The 21,729-nt window shown below is 50.2% G+C and overlaps 5 protein-coding genes across 8 annotated transcripts; 3 read left to right on the top strand and 2 right to left on the bottom strand.

The window, feature by feature from the left end:
• The first annotated feature begins 10,315 nt into the window (after positions 1-10,315).
• CRH1_2 (transglycosylase) lies at positions 10,316-13,279 on the top strand. 2 transcript variants are annotated; one of them, XM_007809158.2, is made up of 2 exons: positions 10,316-10,888; positions 10,953-13,279. In XM_007809158.2, the coding sequence occupies exons 1-2, from the start codon at positions 10,786-10,788 to the stop codon at positions 11,987-11,989; spliced, it is 1,140 nt and encodes a 379-aa protein (XP_007807349.2). In that variant the 5' UTR covers positions 10,316-10,785; the 3' UTR covers positions 11,990-13,279. The 2 variants fall into 2 exon arrangements, with proteins under 2 accessions (XP_007807349.2, XP_065976965.1); XM_066118361.1 differs by having other exon boundaries at positions 10,316-10,409; positions 10,481-12,564.
• On the bottom strand, positions 12,489-16,506 carry TOP1 (DNA topoisomerase 1). 3 transcript variants are annotated; one of them, XM_007809159.2, is made up of 6 exons: positions 16,204-16,506; positions 15,803-16,017; positions 14,112-15,728; positions 13,788-14,039; positions 13,280-13,729; positions 12,489-13,226 (listed from the first exon to the last, which is right to left on the bottom strand). In XM_007809159.2, exons 1-6 carry the CDS (start codon positions 16,256-16,258, stop codon positions 13,086-13,088), a joined length of 2,730 nt encoding a protein of 909 aa, XP_007807350.1. In that variant the 5' UTR covers positions 16,259-16,506; the 3' UTR covers positions 12,489-13,085. The 3 variants fall into 3 exon arrangements, with proteins under 3 accessions (XP_007807350.1, XP_065976963.1, XP_065976964.1); XM_066118359.1 differs by lacking the exon at positions 16,204-16,506 and having other exon boundaries at positions 15,803-16,114; XM_066118360.1 differs by having other exon boundaries at positions 12,565-13,729; positions 16,204-16,476.
• A 121-nt stretch (positions 16,507-16,627) lies between these two features.
• Positions 16,628-18,119, top strand: ATP3 (atp3 gamma subunit of the F1 sector of mitochondrial F1F0 ATP synthase). Its single transcript, XM_007809160.2, has 4 exons — positions 16,628-16,793; positions 16,971-17,563; positions 17,640-17,773; positions 17,839-18,119. Exons 1-4 carry the CDS (start codon positions 16,738-16,740, stop codon positions 17,965-17,967), a joined length of 912 nt encoding a protein of 303 aa, XP_007807351.1. The 5' UTR covers positions 16,628-16,737; the 3' UTR covers positions 17,968-18,119.
• Positions 18,120-18,710: 591 nt separating this feature from the next.
• Positions 18,711-19,771, top strand: J3458_004687 (uncharacterized protein; the record flags this gene model as incomplete). Its single annotated transcript, XM_066118358.1, has 2 exons — positions 18,711-18,835; positions 18,901-19,771. The coding sequence occupies 2 exons, from the start codon at positions 18,711-18,713 to the stop codon at positions 19,769-19,771; spliced, it is 996 nt and encodes a 331-aa protein (XP_065976962.1).
• Positions 19,772-19,797: 26 nt separating this feature from the next.
• J3458_004686 (uncharacterized protein) lies at positions 19,798-21,660 on the bottom strand. The gene is made up of 3 exons (XM_007809162.2): positions 21,452-21,660; positions 20,501-21,392; positions 19,798-20,446 (listed from the first exon to the last, which is right to left on the bottom strand). The coding sequence occupies exons 1-3, from the start codon at positions 21,578-21,580 to the stop codon at positions 19,965-19,967; spliced, it is 1,503 nt and encodes a 500-aa protein (XP_007807353.2). The 5' UTR covers positions 21,581-21,660; the 3' UTR covers positions 19,798-19,964.
• Positions 21,661-21,729: the final 69 nt, after the last annotated feature.

The following is a 21,729-nucleotide window of genomic DNA, read 5'->3' as shown; positions in this document are numbered from 1 at the left end:
CGAGACGACGACGACGGCGACGTCGAGAGTGGCACATTTTTCTGGCCTTTTTTGCTTGACGTCGTCGATGGACAGCCACCGGCCGTGCTCGTCTTCTCAGCTCGGAGCAGCAAGAGATGTGGACAAGACGACGGAGAGTACCGAGTTTACGAGCAGTGTAGTGTTCTGTATCCTGCAGCAGTGTGCCAGATCAATGGATCATCACCACATCATGATGGGCTACTAATTTCTCTCTATAGCCAACGAGAAAAGCTTCCTTGAGCTGCCACGGACTCGACGGCCAGGTTCCTCGCGCGTTGGCATGGACGCCATTCGAAGGCATTAAGAAAGTTGGCATCACCAGACATGAATGGGGCCCGTGACGGTCGACCTGCAATCCAATCACTTCAGTGTTGGCTCATGACGGCCGCCATCGAGAAATACTACAAGCAGTCCGTGGTGAGGTTGCCACTGATGGGACCGGAAGGGACATCTGGACGGCCTTCACAGCCAGTGACTCTAGTGGGTAGCGGGATTTGCGGACTGTCTGGTGGATTTGTGGGCAAGAACGGACAGAACAAGCATGGCGCAGCTACTGACACGGATTTTCGTTCTAATTCTGGACCAAGCCGTCCGTACCTTAATAAGTGTCCTCACACCAGCCAGCCAGCCATCCCCGAGGGTTCGCAGGTACCTGACGTATGTACATGGTAAGTTTCCGCGCCAAATTTTGGCCCGAATCTACAACACGATACGGAGCAGTGTGCCGAGTACAGAGTAGCCGTACTGGCCAAGTATCAATACGGGCTGGCTGACAAGTCGCACGAGCATCCAGTCCAGCTGCTATGGTTTATCAACCCGCACCTTTCCTTCTTTTGCTGCTCGCAGGCTGTTGCCGTGGGCTTGACTTTCTGGGAAAGCGTTGAAGCACGCTGATACGTCGAGCACTGTAATAAAAACGCTTTAATGCGGCTGCTAGGCCCGAGAGGACACATTGCCGACTTTCAACCTCAAGGTTCAGTCCCATCAAAATGTGGTGCCCACACTCAGACTGTTATTGGCATGTGTTCCAAAATTGTGAATGCAAAGGGCCGTCAGCCACCTCGGTCACCCACTTTATTCAGGTTCGTGCATGTACTCGGTAACTTGTGCACTCGCTTGGCCAGTTTCCCCCCCCCCTCTCCTTTCGCCCACCACTCACCTAGACGCACAACCACACAACCAGCTGCAGGCGGCCTCTCTGCGTCTGGCTGCACATATTTATTTCTTTTCTTGTTCTGGGTTTCTGATGCCGGGGTTGGTGCGATGTGCACAAAGGCTCGTGCACAATTCTCGACGTGACCTTACCCTGTGATAGGACCACCCAAAACAACCACAAAAAGCCTCCGAGTCGTTCTCCCAACATGGGGAGCCTGGAGACGTTATCTGAGCCCCTGCGATTGGAGCGTTGCAGTGAACTGTGAGTACTAGTAGTGAGCACAGAGGGCCATGTTCTCAGCGCACTCTCTGGCCTTGATATCAAAGCTACTTAAGTATCTGTTTGGATTTGTGAGTGGTGGTGTGCATGTCACGGGAGTGAAACGGTGTGATGGGCTCGGCCAATGCAAGGCACTAGCAAATACCAGTCCAGCTCAATCAGACGACGCGATTCGGTCATGTTCACCAGACTCTGTTGTGCCTTGACATCGGCTTGTCATGTTGGCGTTTGTCACGCCTCCATCCGGCGGCTACGACGACTTGCCGGCGCCTCGTGCTTTGACTTCGTAAAGACGAAAATCATGGACAAGGTGGAGTGCCTCTGAGGAGCATGACGCCGAGGAGCATAAGGCCGTTTGCCTGCCATTTCGTGGTTTGCCATGCCATACTGGCGATCTACATGACCATGACGCCTTGCTTCCGGGTATTATCGACAGTCTTTGCTGTGGCTGATGATATGATCAAGCATGTCCATGGAGTTTTCTTCACATGTCCAGATTGGCGACAGGGCCAGGGAGGTTGTCAACAAGTCAAGTCTCCCTTCATCAGACCATGCACATGCGTACAATATGTGGATTGCGCCTTGCATTGATTGGCTTGTGCATGCATGCCCAAATGTGCAGCCCCTAGTGGAGCGTGTTAAGTTTTATGCGCGCAGCTCGTCGTCATCGTCTCGTTTCACAGTGGTTCGGTGCAAGGCACTTGTGCAAATAGCCCATGCCCAGGATGGCTAGCACCGCGGCGTGCATTGAGCTGGGGGCATTTCATTAGTTGTGCCTGTGGCGACTTTGTCCAACCCTCTTGCCCTCCAACCGCCCGCCAGTCCAACTGCTTGGACTTGCCCCAACTGCGCGAGGTGGACCAAGGCGGCGGTGCAAGGCGCAGAGCAGTGCGCAAGTGCAGGTGTGCAAGTATGTATGTAGTACTGTAAGTGCCTTCCCTTGCCTTGCCATGTAATGCCAATACGAGAGACATGCACACACAAAAAAAGAAGAATTCATGTGCAACCCTATGAATGGCAGGGATGGAAAATTTTCAGCAAAGCAAGGCAGCATTGAAGCGAACGAGAGGTAACGAACTGCTTGCTGCTCGTGCTGAATGGATTACGGCCACGGGCCGGCAAATCTTGCTTGTCAGCACCGTACCTGCATAGGACGGACGCCACAGGCCATTTCCTACAGTGACATAGCTGCTACTCCGCAGTTGTTCCATCCGTCCGTCCTAGTGTTACGACGGCAAACCTGTGGATGCAACTAAATTTGGCTGCTGGGATCGTCGACTTTTTTGTCTGCTCGTTCCGCTAGAAACATTCACCATGTTTTTGCTTCTCGCTTGGCCGTCCAAAACGCAGCGACTGAAACTGTCCACTTTGCAAAGACGGCCAAAAAGGCTCATCACGCCAGGCTTGCTTCTTCTCGTCACAGCTCATGACGGCTCGTCACGATCGCTTGACACGGCAACCGCGTGGACTGTGTCGTGACATGAGCAAACATAGGTTTCGCCATGGACCGCAACCTCACGAGTCAGCTCACGTGCAGCCTCTGCCGATTCCAACGCTCGAGCAGCCCCCAAAATGCAAGGCAAATGTCATGCATATCTGCCACCGCCGAGAAACAATTTGAAAATAATGATTAAATAAATACTCCGTACATTAATTAATACAAAAGAGAAGGGCAAGGCAAGGTCGGCAGATAGAGGAAATGGCGAAAAAAAAAAGCATAGTTGTCCGGACTTTAGGACCCATGTTCGTTCAGCTGCGTGGTTTGTTGGAAAAAGAAGTTCCTTTTGTTTCGTCCTTGCATGTTATGGCTGCATGTTTGCCTCGATGCAGCAACCGGCCAGGCTTCTCTATTACACCACCAACAGCATATTCAGCCCTTCCCAGAAATTACTTCTTCTTACGGCCCAAGACACCCTTGCCGACGTATGCAAGATCTTAAAGGATCCGTACACACGGATATTCGTGGCCAATGCCCCGAGTCAACATACTGGACATTGTTGCAGTCTATAACACAATGTGCCTATAATTTGGTCCGTCCCTACACCGTACATCCGACTTACATATATCGCTATTGATACAGCCAGGGACTTTCAGAAGGAGCCAATAAATCTCCTGCCGACTGCGCTCAGATAGTATGCCCAATGTTTGATGTCACATCGCGTGCCATCATCAAAGCCACTGGTCCGGTGGTCCTGGAGGAATGGAAGTATTTCCCCGCAGACAATGGCGATCAAAGAAGTGAAAACCCTGGCTGCCGTCAGCCGAAACGGCATACGGACTACGGAGTACGAAATACATTCAGACCAGTTTGAAGCCACGGCCCGCTGATGTGCACCCGGTCTGTCAAGCGGTGGGGTGAGTGGGCGAAAGACTAGCAATGTGAAACAAAGCCGACGATGGAGTTGGCGACTTTGGGACGAGACCCTATTGTAATCGGCAGAAGCACTGAGGGGTTCAATCTGGCCCCAGATTGTTTCAAAGGGGAAAAAAAAGGAAAAAAAAAAAAAAAGAGAACCACTATGGATGCGTCGTTGAAGGGTCCTCTAGCAAGTAACTAGTGTCATCAACCGGCGATCTTCAGTACCGTTGGAGCTGCAGACAAATCGCATCAATTCGATGCAGAGGCCACAAGGGGAATGGAGTCGACTGGCTGGCCCTTAGCAACTTTGGAAGGCAACAAGACCAGACGAAATGTTGGCTGCGTCCGTCGCTTTGTGAAAAGTTATCCACGCCGAAACTGGATTGTGCTCCAAGGTAAAGGCTGCGGATGTAGTCCTATTGGCCAAAGTCGGGGCTGATCAACCTGAAACCCTAGCGCTGCATAAAACCTCGATGGTGGTAATAGAGCCAAAACCCGGGTGCCTGAGCCACCGGAGAGAAAGTCCACAAGCATCAGTCACTTTCTGCAAGGTACCAGAGGGCTGGCCAACCCTCATGCAGTGGCCTTTGTGAATGGGGAAAACGTGCATGTGGGCGTAATAGAGGGTTCCGCCACGGCTTGCTTATTTGTCGTGGCACAAGCATGGCTTGCACAACTAACGCTGCCTGACAAAGGCCCAGCCAGGCATGGAAACCAGTCCAGTTCAAAAGTCGATGAGTTGATTGGTGATACCACCTGCCAAGGTTGTTGGCCTATCTACCTACCTACCTACGCGCGCGGCCCCTGTTTCTGGTGACAGCATAACTATTACAAGACAGGTCCTAAATTGTCACCAATTAATAGAAGTCTCATGTATTAAGCAAAAAATTCTGTTTAGCTGTCTTATGATAAATGATAGCCAGAGGACAGTCACCAGAAAACCCCTTGGCGCGCTATGGTAGGTAGGTATCCATTCGTTCCGAACATGCATCCCGTCCGTTCGTGAGAGGGTACAGCCAAACCTTGGCGGGCAGCTCGGCAGCTTCCATCCATCGAGCAAACCATACGCGAACACTCCAAAGGACCTAATTGATACTTCTCGCGGCTGCAATGGCGGCCATGTTTGCAAAGGGAAAAAAAAAAAAGCGCCAAGCATATCCTTGCATTTGCAGGTAAGTGAGATAACCAACATCCAGCCACTGTGATTCAAGCCCAATGTTCGGGGTGTACGGAGTAATACTGAACCGTCCAAGTACCTACTCAGAGGTACCTATGTTTTCAGCACACGTGCAAACTGTCGGTATCGAAGTTGACCGTTGGCAGCGTATGATCAGATACGAGCAGTCTTTTCCGTTGGTTGCGGTGAAGCACCAGAACCCTTGTGGCCCGCACCCGGTCGCCCGGCCTAGGATCCATCGTTGTACCATGCTGGCTGTTTTTTCTTCCATCTCTCTTCGGTGTACTCAGCGCGACACAGGCAAGTCTTCCCGAGGTTGTCAGATCTGTTAGGTAGGCGGTTTACCAGCGGACGTTTCCACGCACCGAGAATCCTGGAAGGCAGAAAGCTAGTTTGAAGGTGGGCCATGGTGCCAAGTATGAGGTACGGGGTATATGTATGCGCGGTTTTGAGGCTTTGTGTAATGGCAAGGCATCAAGCAGCTATGTCTTCGTCAGACCACCCTGTTGCGATGCTTGGAGGCAGTCAAAAACGGAATCATCATGCCGCTTACTGCATTATCACAAGCAATCAACGTTTTTACCGGCCAATGTGACAGGGAGCCATCTGCATTGCGCAACGCCTTCCTGCAGGTACCGACGACACGCATACTGATGCAGGTACGGGCAAAGCATTGCTGATGATTGGCCTTGGCGGATATTTGATCCCTTCTGTGGACGAAATGTTTGGGTCCCCGCTTCCAGAAGCTGCATATTGCTCCTCAATTTCAACACCACTGCAAAGCCAACGCCAACCACCAATCTTCAACTTGGTCATGGAAAGTGGCTCGAAAATGTCGGCGTCGTTGATGTTGATCTCTCAAATAAGATTACCCCCGCCGCCAACAAACACAAACCAGACAAAGAAGGGTCCGACCTGGGCGGGGCCTAGTAGCTAACCCTGAGGGTTCTGTATCTACAAAAACGCAATGTAGAACTGTCAATGGTCTGAGACATGAAGAGACCACATCAACCATTGCGCAAACCTTAAGCTCGGGCCACCAGAGTACTATCGATGAGCCAAGGCTGTTCCACTCGCGGAACCGGAACAAACCCTGTCAAAAAGGCGAGCCAACATTGAACTTTGCGCTGTCCAGGCCCCTTGACGACAATAGTCCACCGTCCTGGCCTAGTTCTTAGTTATTAGCACTTTGCCACCGACAGTGTGGTTGGGCCGTCGTATGTTTCTTTCCAGGCCCACACGACTTGCCTGATCATCATCCGGTGTGTCTTCAACATTCATCCGTGTCTGGGGTTTAGACAAAACAGAACCGAGAAATAGTACTGTTTAACAAGTTTCTGGACCACCGGGGCTCTGGATTACGAAGGAGCTCATCAATTGTTGTCAAGTTCTTTGGAGGACCCTGGAATATGTTTACGATCCTAGTCCGAATAAACGCAATCACGAAATCCAAGGGCAGTCACCACCACCAGGGGGGAGGGCAAATCATGCGAGGTTTGGGCATCGAAAACCTACTACTATGGTGTTTGTCTTGTTTGACACGGCCATAATCTCCCCATAATACAACTTGATCATCAGGTGCCCGCAATTTCGCAACAAGAAAGCGGCATAGCTGTCATAAGTCAGACACTGGAGAACGACCCTTTGAAGACGCCACTTGCTGTGTGGTTGACTAGGCGTGGGTCAGACTAACGGCCCGGGTGGCAGCCGTCTCGCCAGGCCAATCTCATCATCCAAAACAAATCCTCATCAACCAGGTGCAGGAACGGTACGCTAGCATTGGACTGGCCCTAGTCGTTCAAGTTCAGTTCATCCCCAGGTTTATTGCAAGAAAAATACGTTGGTATGGTTCTGGAAGATCCCAAATATGGAGTCACACAAGAAGTGGCAATAACATGGCAAATTAGGACGGACTCTGTTGAGCCGACAGTCTCGGCCGTCTTATCATCTCTTGCGAGATGAACGAGTGGGTATTACCCGAGAGAACTGGTGGTCCAAGTTGGTCATGGTATATTGTTGGTTAACGTGTAAGACATGTTCTCTCACATATCTGGTCCAGACTACGGGTACGGGCGTACGGCATAGTCACAGAGCATACGCCAATTCAGAACGACTCGAGGTAACGCGCTGTCGCGCAATATGGAAAAGCAATGTATCCTTCTTCGGTCTTCTTCAGCCCACTGCACTCGGAGACAGCAGCAACCCTAGTTCTTTGCACCACCTGTTCCTTCGCGCGGAACTTGTATCTCTGCCCGAAATGACGCCAAGGTTCCTTCTACGGCGGTAGGCACTAAGCAACCAACCCATGTCCTAATTGGTACTCTCTTAACTACTCCGAAACCTGGTTAGCAACCCTTCGAGAAGACCAATGGATCCACCACAATCTTCTTCGAATCATTTAAGCCGACTAGGCCCAAGGGTAAAGCTAATTATATTACAACCAGTTACGGAGTAGTTTCTCATGTTAGGTGCCTTCGGCAGAGACAGGTATCGGTACCCCTGGGTGCCCGGCATGTGCTCATCCCAGACCAGAACAGACGCTGTGTTGTGTAACTCTGCGGGAACAAGATGAATTGCCCGACTAGCACAAACGGCCCGATGCAACGTATGTTTAAACCCCAGGGCAAATTCTGGATACTACTATCATTTGAATTCTCAGTCATCGAAGCTCCAGAGCGGAGTATACACCGTCGTATAGGTGAACGCGCGCACTGATATATCGGAAATAGACAAACGCAGTTCGTACAACCACGGAACCTGTCGTGTATAGTCCTACGTGTGGCAATAATATGCCTTTTGTCTCGTTGTTTTGTATCGCGCTCCTTCGAATTTTCCTACAGCCTACTGATTAGAAATGATCTTGACAGTTCATCCGCGTTCAATATAGAGCCCATGGCAAACACATGGTTCCTTGGCCCGTGTTCCTTTACACGATCATGAGTCAGCGAATAGGTCACGGCATCCCCGTACTGTATGAGTAGCGGCCACTATATGGATTCAAAGGCAGCAAAAAGCAAACAATGGATGCCTTTGCGCAACATATCAATTGTTTTTAGCTGGATCATGTGTTTCGAAACAAGGCCGTAACAGTGGCGTCAGGGTTCACCAGGTATCTCGCACAATCATACAACGCTCTCGACTTGCCATTCTGTCGGTATTGATCTCTGTCTGAATTCTCCGAGTAAAGTGGGACACGGTAGGCATATGCTGGTACTTCGTACAACGGATGGCAAAGTCTGATCACTCAGATCTCATCTCATCTTTTCTCTTGGCGGCTGACGGTGGCTGTCTATGCAGTACTTTCTTTTTTTTTTGGGTTACTTTTTTTTATCCTTTGTTCCCTCTTATTTATTCCGGCGCTTGGTCCGGTTAGCTGAGACTCTATCTAGTCTAGAAGTGCCTTTCAGAATCCGAAATGCTTTACTTGCCGCGTTGCGTTGTCTAAACCGCATAAGAAACATCAGCGTGGCAGGCTCAGGTACAGGGTACACAGTTGGAGAACAGATTGTTGGTATATTGGTACTCGTACGTCGGCCTGGTCCAGTTAATAGAGAGGAAAAATAAAAGAAAAGGGAGATAAAGAGAGAGGTGCTCAGCAAGTTCCGAGACCGGGTAAAAACTAGCGTCCGTTCGTTCCGTACCTTTGCCTCGCGATCTTTTCTTTCTCTCTTTTTTTTTTCTTTCTTTTCTGGTTTCCTGGCAGGGGGCGGAAGCGAGTTTGTTACGTATTGCTATTTTACGAAAGGCGTTGGCTCGTCTATCTTGACGTGTTCTTCTCGCCGAGTCACATATACGCCATCCTTGTTTCGAATCTTACAGATCCTTCGGTGTCAAAGATCCAAGTTTACTGCCACTTTTTGCAAGACCAAGCAGGACGGACAGTTTGGCCGTCAGCCATGATCAGCCACGGAAGCGGCCACAACTATACGAAGTACATGCTCAACAAACAATGGCATTGCCGGATACCTCTATATTCTTGCTGGCATTTGTCGTTTGGTCGACCCCTCCATGAAGAACGAGGGGCGTGACGCGAGTGAGACGGTGGCGCATTCGCTCCTCAGAGTTACGAGTTATGGTGCCACATGATACATGCTAAGGCGGCGGGAGGTGATATCTGAGGCTGAGGGTGCGTTTTTCTTTTCCCTTGTCTTTTTTCTTCTTCCTTTTTTTCTCTCTCAGTGTCTCTTTGGCGTTGGCGGGGACTGTGCTAGGCTCACCTACGGCATTCGTCTGTGCCAAAATGCGTCTTTTACTTGCAGAACTAACAAAGAATACTAGTGTCATCAGACGGCGGAGCGTGCGCGGCTTGGGACACAGAGCAGTCTTCTTACCTGTCTCTATTGGCGTGTCGGATGTGGGCTAGCCGCGATCTGAAGTACGCGGCGGCATGCGGCTCTTGGCTTCGTCCAACCACATCTGGATATCTTGCGGCGTCGCCGTCTCAGGGTGCGGGGAGAGTGGGCTCGCGAAGTCTCGCAGAATGCTTGGACCTGGACGACAGAACTCGGATCAAGGCTATTGATATGTCTCGATATGGTGAGCTGTTTCGTGTCAAACGTGTACGGTCCGCATGAGGCACGCAGCATCCAAGCCTATTTTCATGTGGGTGCGAGTGACAACGCGTCATGGCCACGAAAATGCGTTCCTCGCTATTCTTGGGCTGCCGCGCAACTCTGTCCAGGGAATGTCATATGATTGGCAAGATGCGAGATGTGCGCACAGCTGATGGACGGCGTGCGCTTGAGCACCCAAGTAGGTTTACAACACAGTTGAGGCGTACCCGGTCCCTTGCTGGGAGTTTGTTGTGGAGGCACAAGTGATGTCATGTCTGATGTTTTTTAGACTCTGCAGTATTGCAGATCGGGCATTCTTCCTGGCCTGCGGACAAGTCATGGCTATGTAAGTTATAGACAAGCCCACCTTGTTGAGTTTGTGTGGCGTTGCATTTTTTTTCCCAGACTACAGTTTTTGCAGGTTTCAACGACGCTTTGACATTTCGAAGACCCGGCACGTATTGTAGGCATTAACTGTATGAGCGCAGCATGAAATCATGGCGTTGAAACTAGTTTTGCACTAAGCGACTACATACCCACTCGCTCCAAAATCATGAGACGCCACCACTGGTAATACAGGCTCTGGTGCCAAGTTGTGCCTAGTCACTAACATAGTTGCCGACCTGAGTAGAGAAAGAAGAAGAGAGAGGCCAGGATAACGCCATGTGATATAGGGTAGCCTGCCTTCCGAAACGGGCCATGTGCCGCGGATGCACCCGAGCTGGTATCGTGCCTGATGCCCCCCACCCCCAGCCACTTTGCCCAACCTCCTCCAATGTCGACAAACCCACCGACGGCCAAGGCAAAACAATTTCAAGATTAACGGAGCGCGCACTCAATGCAGCCCAGCCTCCAGTATTAGCAGTGAGTTGTTCCGTTTACAGCTTTTCTTCCTCTTCTCCTTCCGTTGAATGCAACGGCTGATTCATCCGTAGCCAATCATGTGTGTCTCGACCGGCTTGGCACAGCTGTACGAGAATTGACCAAGGATTGAAAACTGGGGATGCTTGCTACCTGCTCTGCTGAGATGAAGATGACGACAGATTGTTGATGGCTGGTGCATGGCGGTGCCCAACGTGCTGGACTTGATATAATTACACCTCGTCGATTCCTTCCTTTGCATGCCGCGTGCATATTTTCAACTCGGAACAGACCAGAGCACATTTCGTCGAGCGGCGTTGAGACCACCACTACACACTACACACATCGACTGACACGGGGTGCGCATGTCACAACCGCCATGAGGGGCATATTCAAGGCTGCGACGGCGGTAGCTGCAGCAGCCACCTGCTTCCAGCCAGGGCGAGCTCAAACTTGGAGCAAGTGCAATCCAGTACAGGGCGGTAGGTCGGCAAAACAGTTCGAGATGCTGCTATCCATTGAACAACAAGCTGACAAGCTCGCCAGGACAATGTCCTCCCAACACGGCGCTTGGGATGGCAGTCAACGTCGACTTCAGCAAAGGCGCCGTCAACTCGTTCGCGGCATCCGGCACCCCAAGCTACAGCCGCGACGGCGTTTCCTTCACCGTCTCCCGAAGCGGCGACGCACCGCAGCTCGCGTCCCTCTTCTACATCATGTTTGGCCGCGTCGAAATCACAATGAAGGCCGCGCCCGGTGCAGGAATCGTCTCCTCGCTGGTCCTCGAGTCCGACGACCTCGACGAGATCGACATTGAGTGGCTCGGCACCAACCCGGACGAGATCCAGTCAAACTACTTTGGAAAGGGCCAGACCACCACCTATAACCGCGGCCAGTTCCACGCCGTCAGCGGCACCCAGGCCGGCTTCATCACCTACACTGTCGACTGGACACAGGACCGCATCGTGTGGATGGCCGGCGGCAAGGTCGTCCGCGAGCTCAAGGCCTCCGAAGCCGAAGCCAACCAGTACCCGCAGACACCGATGCAGGTCAAGTTTGGCGCCTGGGCCGGCGGCGATCCCAGTACCAATGCCCCAGGGACCGTGGAATGGGCCCGCGGACCGACCGACTACTCCAAGGGCCCCTTCAGCATGCTCGTGCAGAGAGTCGTCATCTCAGACTACTCCACGGGCAAGCAGTACAGGTACAAGGACTCCTCCGGATCCTGGCAGTCCATCGAGGCCGTCGGCGGCTCTGTCAACGGCAACTTCAACAAGGGCAACTCCCTCACCGTTACAGCCAGCGCCGTCGGGACCACCCCGACCACGACGGGCATCGTGTCCATCCCCGTCGGGGGCATAGCCAAGGACGGGAGTCCCGCGACGGCCACGCAGACAGGTTGGCCGTGGGTGGCCAGCGCCAGTCCTAGCGGCGGAACCATCCCCAGCGGCTGGTACATGAATTCCAACGGCAAGATCATGCGCAGCAACGCCGCGGCCTTGCAAAAGTCAGCGTCCTTGTCTGTTGCTATTTTAGGACCTCTGACGCTGGGCGTCGTGGTGTTTTTCCACCGTCTTTGGTAGTTAGTTGCGTCAGCTTTTTATTTATTTTTTGCCTCTGAAGCATGTACGATTGCTGCGCCTCACCTTGGTTTGTTTATTGTATTTTATATTCTTTGTTCTTTATGATTGGCATGACGGTGGATACACTCATGATACTAGCCCGGCGTTTGACATTTGTTTTGTTTTATTTTGAGTGGCATTCGGAGCAGTCGCACGTATATTAACGGTGTTTTGGCATGAAACGGAACCGGTATGATGTTCTGATTTACCTGCATATTTTGACATTTTGGGAGATGCAGAGATCGACAGTGTGCATATGCGGTCCTGAAACTTGTTTAGACTTGTCGTTGAAACACATATTGTGTTGCGGTATGATGGTAGGATGGCATGTAATGGGTTCCTAGATAGAACACTGCATGGTGGTAGTCCGAAGAATGGCACGAATACGCATCAAACCATAAGAACAATACATTAATAGATGCAGCACGTCGCTTTGACAATGGACTTACCTGAAGCGTTTGACAAGTCCTTGCATCGGAGTGTTTCGCAAGGTCAAAAACCTGATGCTGACGTCATGTGTTGCATAGCTTACATGTTGGGTTTTCTCATTCATCTCTATTCTGCCAATATCATTGTGCAAAGCAAAGCTAGTAATTGATTCCGCTTTATACTCTGTAGAACGGACTGCCTCATCTAAAATCGAAAAAAGAATCCATGAGGAACACCCTCGGAATCTTCACACTTGCCACCGGGCCCGGAAATTGCGTCCCATTCACACTGCTTTTGAAGAAACCCGCGTATACATATATTCCAGATGAGCCCAAATATATATATATATACTGCGTTTCCAAAGAGTGTCAAAGCCCCAGTGGAATCACTGTATCAAGGAAGCCCTTCCACTCACCATTGCGCCACTTGATCCGGTTCGCCGTACCAATGCTCCATCGTACAAGTCGTCATTTCGCACATCTCTTTTTTTTTGACGAAATGATGTGTGACCGAAACCCCGTATGTGTATAATCAAAGCTATCTGTCGAGAAAGAAAGCTTATTTTTTTTCCTTTATTTTAAAATAGTGAAACACGCTTTATATAACTATATTGATGCAATGGGTACGTTTAGAACTCCCAATCTTCTGTGTCCTCAACTGACTTGATAGCCCATCGGAACTTGTCTCTGAGAGTTTTGGAGAAGAACTTTTCGATGGGCACGTCAAACTTCTTGGCAAAGACGACAGTCAGACGAGGATCAATGTAATTCTATCGGGAGTTAGCGTGACGGCGGATAACCTTCTTCAGTCGCCAAGACTTACAATTTTCGAAGTGCCCAGGGCAACCTCCTTGTTTCCATCACGATCTTCGGCCTGGGTTTCGAGAATCTTGACTCGCTCATCAAGTTTCTCGATAGCCTTAAGGTACTTGTCAACGGACGCGCCTCTGCCCTCTGCTTCAACCTTGCCAGTTTTGTTCTCTTTTTTAAACTTGGCTTCAAGATCCTTGACTGCCTGGAGGCGCTCCTTCAGTTCCTTTTCAGGCATGGGCTTCTCCTTGTTAGCTTTGCGTTTTTCATTGTCTTTCTCAAATTTCTTGGTGATCTTGGTGCGTTGTTCCTCGATGAGAAACTGTTGATGCTCCTGAATCCACTCTTGGTCAAGGTCTTCGTCGAGCTCAAACCAACTAGCGCCTTTCTTTTTCTTGTAGGAGGGCTCGAGGTCGAGTATCATCTTCTTAGTTCGCCATTTCTGGTAACGTAAACCTTTGATCTGGAAATGTATAATTAGAATTTATCGTAAGGAGAATGGGATGCTTCTGTTTGCTTACTCGATCGCCCATTTTCTGCATCTGCTGCTCATGGCTTGCGCCGACGGTTCGCTTGTGGTTACATAGAATGGCAACCTTGCGATTGCAGTCATTGTAGAGCTTCACCTTTTCAGCTATGGTGCCTTTCGATCGAGGATCTTGCGACAGCTCCTTCAACAATGTTGACATGGTGTATGATGCATTGTAAGTACGGAATACTTTTGCCGTCAAACCCGTCATGTAACTATTGAGATGCTTGTTGAGTTGCGAGGTCTAGGTATCTCGAGTCAGCCACGAGAACAGAGAATAGAAGTGAGTAATAGCAACGTTAGGATTCAGACTCACAGTCAGACGGTCGAATAGATCATCTCCATCAGATTTTGGTGCCTTCTTGAAGAGTTTCAAATTCTTGAAGACTTGAGGTTCAACGAAGGCAGTTTCATTGTATCTGATACTGTCCTTACCCAGGAAGTCAAAAGTAACCTTGTTAGGTGGCTCAAGTGTAATGTGCTCATACTTCAGCGAGCAACAACCCACCGTATCAGCCTCGTTTTCAGTGTCTTTTTCGTTTCCGGCTCTGAGAGCAAGTTGGTCAATCAAATACATTGCCGTGGCTCGCTGGCGATCAGCCATAATTTCACTCTTCAGTTCCCGGGTATAGTCCTTGCGGATCTTGTCAATGTACTTCTTTAGCTCACGAGCTTTCTCGAACTTCTTGTAATCGCTTTGGCCCTTGACATCACTGGCAGCGCCAAGCATGACGTACTTGTAAGCGCCGTTGATATTTTCTTGCCACATGGCAAGCCAGGTGGCCTTCTGATCGTGCTGAACGGCTTTCCATTTATGTCCGGCAGGAGGTTCCGGGATCTTGGCATCTTTACCAATATTGATGGTGATTTGTTCCGGGAAAACTCGAGTTTTAACACGACCAGTCTTGGGGTGCTCGCCACGGCCCCGGAAAAGACTCGGCGGTTCAACTCTGAAGTTGCCAACTTTCTGCTTTCGTCCATCCCAGAGGCAGTACATATATGGCGCTTCAAGAGCATCTTTCTTTGCTTTGGCGGCTTCTTTCTCTTCCTTTGACAAGTTCTTTGTTTTATTCGCTTCTGTCTTGGCGAGCCAGTAATCATAAATTTTGGAGAAGTCGCACTTGTCCAGACTCTTAATCTGAACTTTGTTTCCCTCTCGATCTGTAGCCCCCCCATTTTTCTTCACAATCTCTGAGAAATCGGTGAAAAAATTATTACGGAAGACTGGATTATCCAAATGATGCGAGGAGGCCGGTGTCATCATGGCAACCCAGAAAGTTGCAACCTCCTCAGCCTCTTTGCTTAGGGTAACCGGCTTGCCATCATAAAGGAGCTTGACGTTCTTTGGAAGTGGTTCGTATTCAGGAGCAAAGAGAACCCCATTGTGCTCGAGAGTCTGCCACTTGATGCTGTCATCCTCGGGCTTTGGCGCGTTCCACCATTCATATTCTTCCTCCTCCTCACTGGTCTCCTTGGCCTTGGCCTTCTTGGAGTCCTTGGTCGCAGCAGCGCTTTTCCCCTTAGAGGGCGCCGTAGTCTTGCCCTTAGCTTTGGTCTTCTTCGAAATAGGGGCGTCAGAGTCGGACTCCTCTTTTTTGACACCATTGGATTTGCGTTTGGCTGGAGCGCCATTTGACTGGCGTTTGTTAGCAGACGACTTAGCCAAGGGCTCGTCGTCGGATTCTTCTTTGATATTCTTCTTGGGAGCCGACTTGGCTGAATTAGCCTCCTTTGAACGAATGGTCTGTGCTTCATGGGCTGCCTTCTTCTCAATGGCGGCCTTCTTCTTCGCCAACTGGATGCCTAGTGGCTTCTCATCATCAGACGAATCAGCCAGCATAGATGTTGATTTCTTCTTTGCTTTGACTTTGCTGATTGGCTCATTGTCGGAGTCGGAATCGACTGGTCTGGCAGAGGATCTTGGACGTTTGGCCTGTAACAGGAGGGTTAAAATTTTCACCCAACTTTCAAGGCTGTACTGGAAGAAGAAAAAGGCTCTGAACCTACCAAAGGCTCACCGTCGCTATCAGATTCATCTCTATAACTGACTTTAGAGATAGATGTTCGTGATTTGCGCTTGTTGACACCATTCGGGGCGTCTAGATCCATGGCGTCATCAACTGGACCATTGCGAACCACAATGCCTGCCATACCGCTCGAGTTTCGTGGTTGTGAACGATCCAACGCCTCGTCCTCGGCGCGCGACACTTTAGCGGATGAAACTGTTAGAGAAAAGTGTTAGCTTCGAGCCTCCTACAGGCAGATTGCCCTGGGCCCAACAGGCACCAGCAAAGCGAGCTGACACAGGCTGACAAGGCTGTGGTTCGCGACGCATCGCTTGTGCAAGGATGGCTTTGAAAAAAAAAAATGGACCAAGGACTTTTCAAGTTATAAGAAAAAACACTTACGGTGTCCATTAGGCCTAGCAAGAGGTCTGTCGTCGTCGGAGCTGTCAGAACTCATCTTTGTGGTTGCTGGGTCGCGGTTTGAGTTGGACAGAAAGCTCGCGCTGACGGATGGATCTCAGCATCAAAGGTATTACAGGAATTCGAGCGAGTGCAGAAGTGAAGCAGGGAATGGAGTGAAAATTGAGGCAGTGTAAATGTAGTTACCCCTCAACGCCTGGAGAAGGAGAAGAGGGAGAGAAATCAACCGCCTTGGGCAGGAAGCCTAAATAATGGCAAGACTGAAAGAGAAATCGACGACGGCATCGTGTTTTCTTAGCATATGCCCGGAAGGCAGGCCGAGCAGCTAAGGCAGGATCACGTGATTTCTCTTAGCCGCCAATTTGCCGGGAAAATAGCGTTGGAGCAAAACCAGCGACCGCATTCACCTCACCCGATCAACTACGAACCACTTCCCGATATCAATTGATCCGTACATCGCGATCAATTGGGTCACCGCTGGCCAGAGGCTCCTTTCGTCTTCTCACAGTTGCCACGATGTTGTCGAGGGCGGCTCGTCCGGCTCTTCGTGCTGCGGTCACTGCTCCTGCGCGGTAAGTTTAGGAGATTGCATAGCCCCGAGATTTGTACCGAGTAGCCGGACGATTCGCAGCGAAAAAGCACCACGACGGCCATAGTCAAGGCCATGCACCGCTTTGCATTGAAGGACAAACGATTGGAGGGATACTTGTGAGGAGAACTCGTTTTGCTGACGAGACTCTTGTCTTTAGAGCTACGGCTGCTAGCCCCAATGGAGCTGCCACCTACGCGACCCTTCGTGAAATCGAAGGCCGCCTCAAGTCTATTCGCAACATCCAGAAGATTACCAGCACAATGAAGATTGTTGCGTCGACCAAGCTCACCCGTGCCCAGCGTGCCATGACCGAGTCTCGCAAGTATGGTGAGACTGCCAACGAAGTCTTCGAAGCCGCCGAGACGGCTGCTCCCGAGGCTGAGCAGAAGAAGTCCCTCATCATCGTCTGCTCTTCCGACAAGGGTCTTTGCGGTGGTGTTCACTCTGGCCTCAGTCGACGCATTCGTGCCTACACCAATGAGGTCACCGAGCCTTTTGACCTAGTCATCATTGGCGAGAAGTGCAAGGCTCAGCTCCAGCGAACCAACGCCGAGGGCATCCAGCTCAGCTTCGCTGGTGTTGGCAAGGACATTCCCACTTTTGCCGATGCCCAGGCCATTGCCGACCAAATCATCATGCTTCCCACCGAGTATACCGATGTCAAGATTTTGTACAACAAGTTCATCAACGCCCAGAGCTACGAACCCACCTTCGTTGAGGCATTTTCCGAGGAAGCTATTTCCCAGTCCCGTACGTCCAGAATGCAATACCGGCAAAAAGAAGGAAAGAAAAGATCCGTCAGGCGAGCTAACACTTTTGCTAATAGCCAACATCTCCGCCTTTGAGGTTGATGATGAGGCTCTTGTCAACCTTCGTGAGTACAGTCTCGCCAACAACCTGTACTGGGCTCTGGCTGAGGGCCACGCTTGCGAGATATCTGCTCGACGAAATGCCATGGATGTAAGTGATACATTCAAACATGATGTGCACATCGGCTCGAGTCCATCTCTAACAAATTCATTCAGAACGCCTCCAAGAACGCTGGTGAGATGATTGGAAAGTACCAGATTCTCTACAACCGTACCCGACAGGCCGTTATCACTGGAGAACTGGTTGAAATTATTACTGGTGCCACCGCCTCGGAGGACATGTAAAAATCTTGATAAAGAAAGGAGAATTGCCACGCCCTGAGTTGAAAGACCATATATTATTCCCTTTGTAACAAAGCTAGAGGTTATCCATCCGTCTGCCGGAGGGTATCCGCAGTGTATCAAAGCCTTAAATATACTCCCTTCGTAGATCACAGCGCTGATCGTCATGCTTCGGATATGGGTTCCCGTTTTGTGTTGTGCTAGTATCTTGCTCGTCAGCTTGCCTTCCCACTTGACCAGTGAGTGATAACCCAACGTTTCAGCTACAGTTTACAGAGTATGTAGTGGTCGGGTTCCAGTAATAGCTTTTCAAGGAGAGTCGTTTTCGAACTAGAACCAACCTAGGCAGCACTGATCTCCAGAGCCTTTGGCGTTGTGGTGTGTGATGCTCTATGATTCAGCTGTGAGAGTCGGTCGTCTTACGATGTTCTACAACTGTAGATCGCATGCGCGAGCAGGGATCGACTGTCACTATATTCTGGGTTCTCCTCACAAAACCGAAGCAATGTATATAAATGGAACAAACTATTGATTTTGATATGTAGGGCGATTCGCACTCCTGCAATCGCCCGTCAATCGACTCATCTCACCAACGACGGGGCTCTGAAGCCTTACTAATTAGCAACAGTCTGATCGCCGCCGCGTCTTTGCAGGCCAAATTTCGCTCTTACATCCACTCGCAGTCTATAATCATAATCATCCGCAAGTGTTCAGAATAGTATATCGAAACCACTGATTCATGTACAATGTCTTGTGGTGATCGCAAAGCCACAAAGGTCGGCATTCTGTCCATGGGGGACATGGGCGCTGGTATAGCCAAGCTATTAATAGCTCATGGATTCTCAGTCGCAACCAACTGTCGAGGCAGAAGGCGAGCTATTACCTTTCCCGCGTTCGCGCGTAGGTAAAAAGTGAGACGAACTAACACGCTCCCAGTCAAGATACTATTGATAGAGCCAAGGCTGCCAATGTCGAGCTCCTGCCATCGGACCTTGAACTTGCGAAGCAATGTCCAGTAATTCTCTCAGTTGTACCACCTCGCGATGCAGAGGCTACAGCGCAGCGGATTGCAGACGCCATATCTGGAGGTTCGTCGAGTCTTTCGGTTTTTTTCGTGGACTTGAATGCTGTTTCCCCTTCAACATCCAAGGGTATAGCCGAGATGTTCAGAAGGGCCCGAGTTCCAGTCCCATTTATCGACGGATGTATCCTCGGCGCTCCTCCCCGTCAAAGACTGGCAGCAAACTCAGCAACAGGCTCGGAGAATAGTGACGAAGAGCCGGACTGGATACGTCCGAATATGCCCATTTCTGGGCCCCATGCTCTCTCTTCATTAGAGAATGGTGAGAAGCTTGCGAAAGTGCTCAACTTCCGCTCTATTTCGCCAGATATTGGTGCAGCAAGTGGTCTGAAAATGTGCTTTGCTGCCATGACAAAAGGTTTCACTGCGCTAGCTACGCAGGCATTCACCACTGCTCATCGACTGGGAGTAACGGATGAGTTGAAAAGAGAAATGAGGGAGATTTTCCCAAACCATCTGACTGCTGCTGAGCGGAGTGTGCCAAATGTGCCGCCGAAGGCATATAGATGGGTTAAGGAAATGGAAGAGATTTCAGATACGATGCATGAACAAGGAGGCTGGACGAAAGAGTTGTTTCATGGTATAGCTGGTGTATACAAAGCGGTGGCAGAAGACGCCGTTCTTGGAAAGGAGCGGATTGGCAAGAGAGTGAGAGGGAAAAGTATAGAAGATGTTGCAGCCGCAATGGGAGAGGGATTGGAGAGGAAAAGAAAAAAGACCGAGTAGGGTAGTCTACACGAACTGCTTGAAGAGATACTTTGTTCAAATCTCCGCAAGCCCTGCCCATCGTTGTGAAGCAATTGACTTGGTTCACTGGGTGAGCAGCACTCGGCGGCGTCTAGAGGTTCAATTTGGACTTGCAGTATAGATACATTTACGGTTATACATTGCATATTACAGTGGCTTGTTTTGCAATTCGTTACATGAGCGCTATTGTTCCAGCATCGGCAAGACTTTCAGCGCCCAAGAAGTTGAAAAAACCTCCCGGCTTAGCCTCGGGATATCCGACGAATATTCTACAGCCTGGAACATTAATCTTTGACTCATAGCCGGAAGGTGAGGCAGCATCTGTCCGGCCAGAAAGATAGATCCCTTGACTCGATAGAGCCCCAAAGTGGTCAGCAACCAAATATCCTTTTGGAGCAGTCCCAGCTTCTCCCGGTATTTCTATGCCCAATGGAACCCCAAATACAACACCTGTTGCAGGGCAGTTGGTTATTTCTGGAGGTGCCATTGCGGGGACGAAGAATTGTACACGAGCACCTGGAGGTGCGAATCCTGAATTATCCATGGTTTTCATAAACCTTTCCATTTCATCTGCTTCTGAGAGGGCAAAATGCGTCTGTTGGGGATCAAGTGACAAAAGACCTTTCTTGGGGCCCCAGCCACCGCCGCCGCTCACTAGGGATATCGTCAGTTGCGATATCTCGCACATCAAATACCATGTGTACTCACAAACTTGGTAGGTTCGGCTGCCTAGTTGGTGTTGTTGCTGGAGGTACCTTGCTGTTGTCTCAACATCCTGTCGCTGCACTATTTTGCCCTCCAAAGTATCTGCCGGATCAGGAGCGTCTGCTAGAACGAGTGACTCAGCCTCCGATGTTTCGGGGGTGATCACAGCCCAGACTCCCATCGGCCATTGGTGGCTTTCAGACTCTTTTCTATTTGCCAACATAGTATTTACAGAGCCTTCTAACTCTGTTGAGGCCGGTGTCGATTTGCCACTAATTTCAACGCCCCGTACAATGTTGCCAAAGCTTTCCGTTATTTTTCGAGCTCTGGTGACCGGTGATAGGGGTGCCCATAGCCCAAGGTCAGTAGTTGACTGTACGGGTTGATTGAGCGTAATTTGTATATTTTGCCATTGTTTCTCGTTTCTATCTTTGGGCTCTGGCTGGCCTTGTGAAAGGCTGTAACGGCTACTCAAGAGGGTGGAAGCCCTGTTATTATGAAATGTTGTTCGCGTCAAGGGCAGTGCCACAGTCGACTTTCCCAAGCTGAATGTGAGTGCCGCAACAGAATCCTTGTCAGCTTTCTCCCTTGGTGGATCTGGATGCCATAGTTGAGGCAAGAGACTATCAATATTGCCTCGCAAGACTGAGATGCCCTGCAAAGGGACAACGTCACCAAGGGCTGGCGCAATATGGTCAACAACAGCGCATAGGAGATGGAAATCACTGATTCTTGCGGATGCTGAAAGGAGTTTGACTAATCCCGAGATGAATTCTTGATCATCAAGCTGCTTGGTTAGATCTGGAGTTGCGAGAACAACAGCAGCGTCGTGGCCACGTGAATTCTCTAAAACGGCATGGCCACTCAGCTTCGTCAGGAGATCACAAGTCCCGTCCTATAGATTTAAGCAATAATTCTAGCACACATCGAGAGTTGAATTTCCGACTCACACACCTTTGGCGACAAGAAATAAGAGAAGCGCGTTTGGTCAGGCGCCTTGAGGGTAGAGAGCTGGCGCCGTGATATTACACAGCATCTTGATACGAAGCCTCTCAGCATATGGCGTTGCGCACAAAGCGCCATGCTGATCGGACTGCCGCTACAGTATCAGCTTCACTGAAGAGTTCTGTCGTGAATTGAAGCCCAGATTTGAGGAGCCGAACGGGTATGAACGGAGTGCGTGTGGCTTGGACAATGTGGCTGAAGCTGCTCCAGGTACAACCCAAGTCACA

The sequence above is a fragment of the Metarhizium acridum genome, assembly GCF_019434415.1.
Source record: "Metarhizium acridum strain ARSEF 324 chromosome Unknown scaffold_29, whole genome shotgun sequence".
Lineage (NCBI taxonomy): Eukaryota > Fungi > Ascomycota > Sordariomycetes > Hypocreales > Clavicipitaceae > Metarhizium > Metarhizium acridum.
This window is presented reverse-complemented; position numbering and strand designations above follow the sequence as displayed.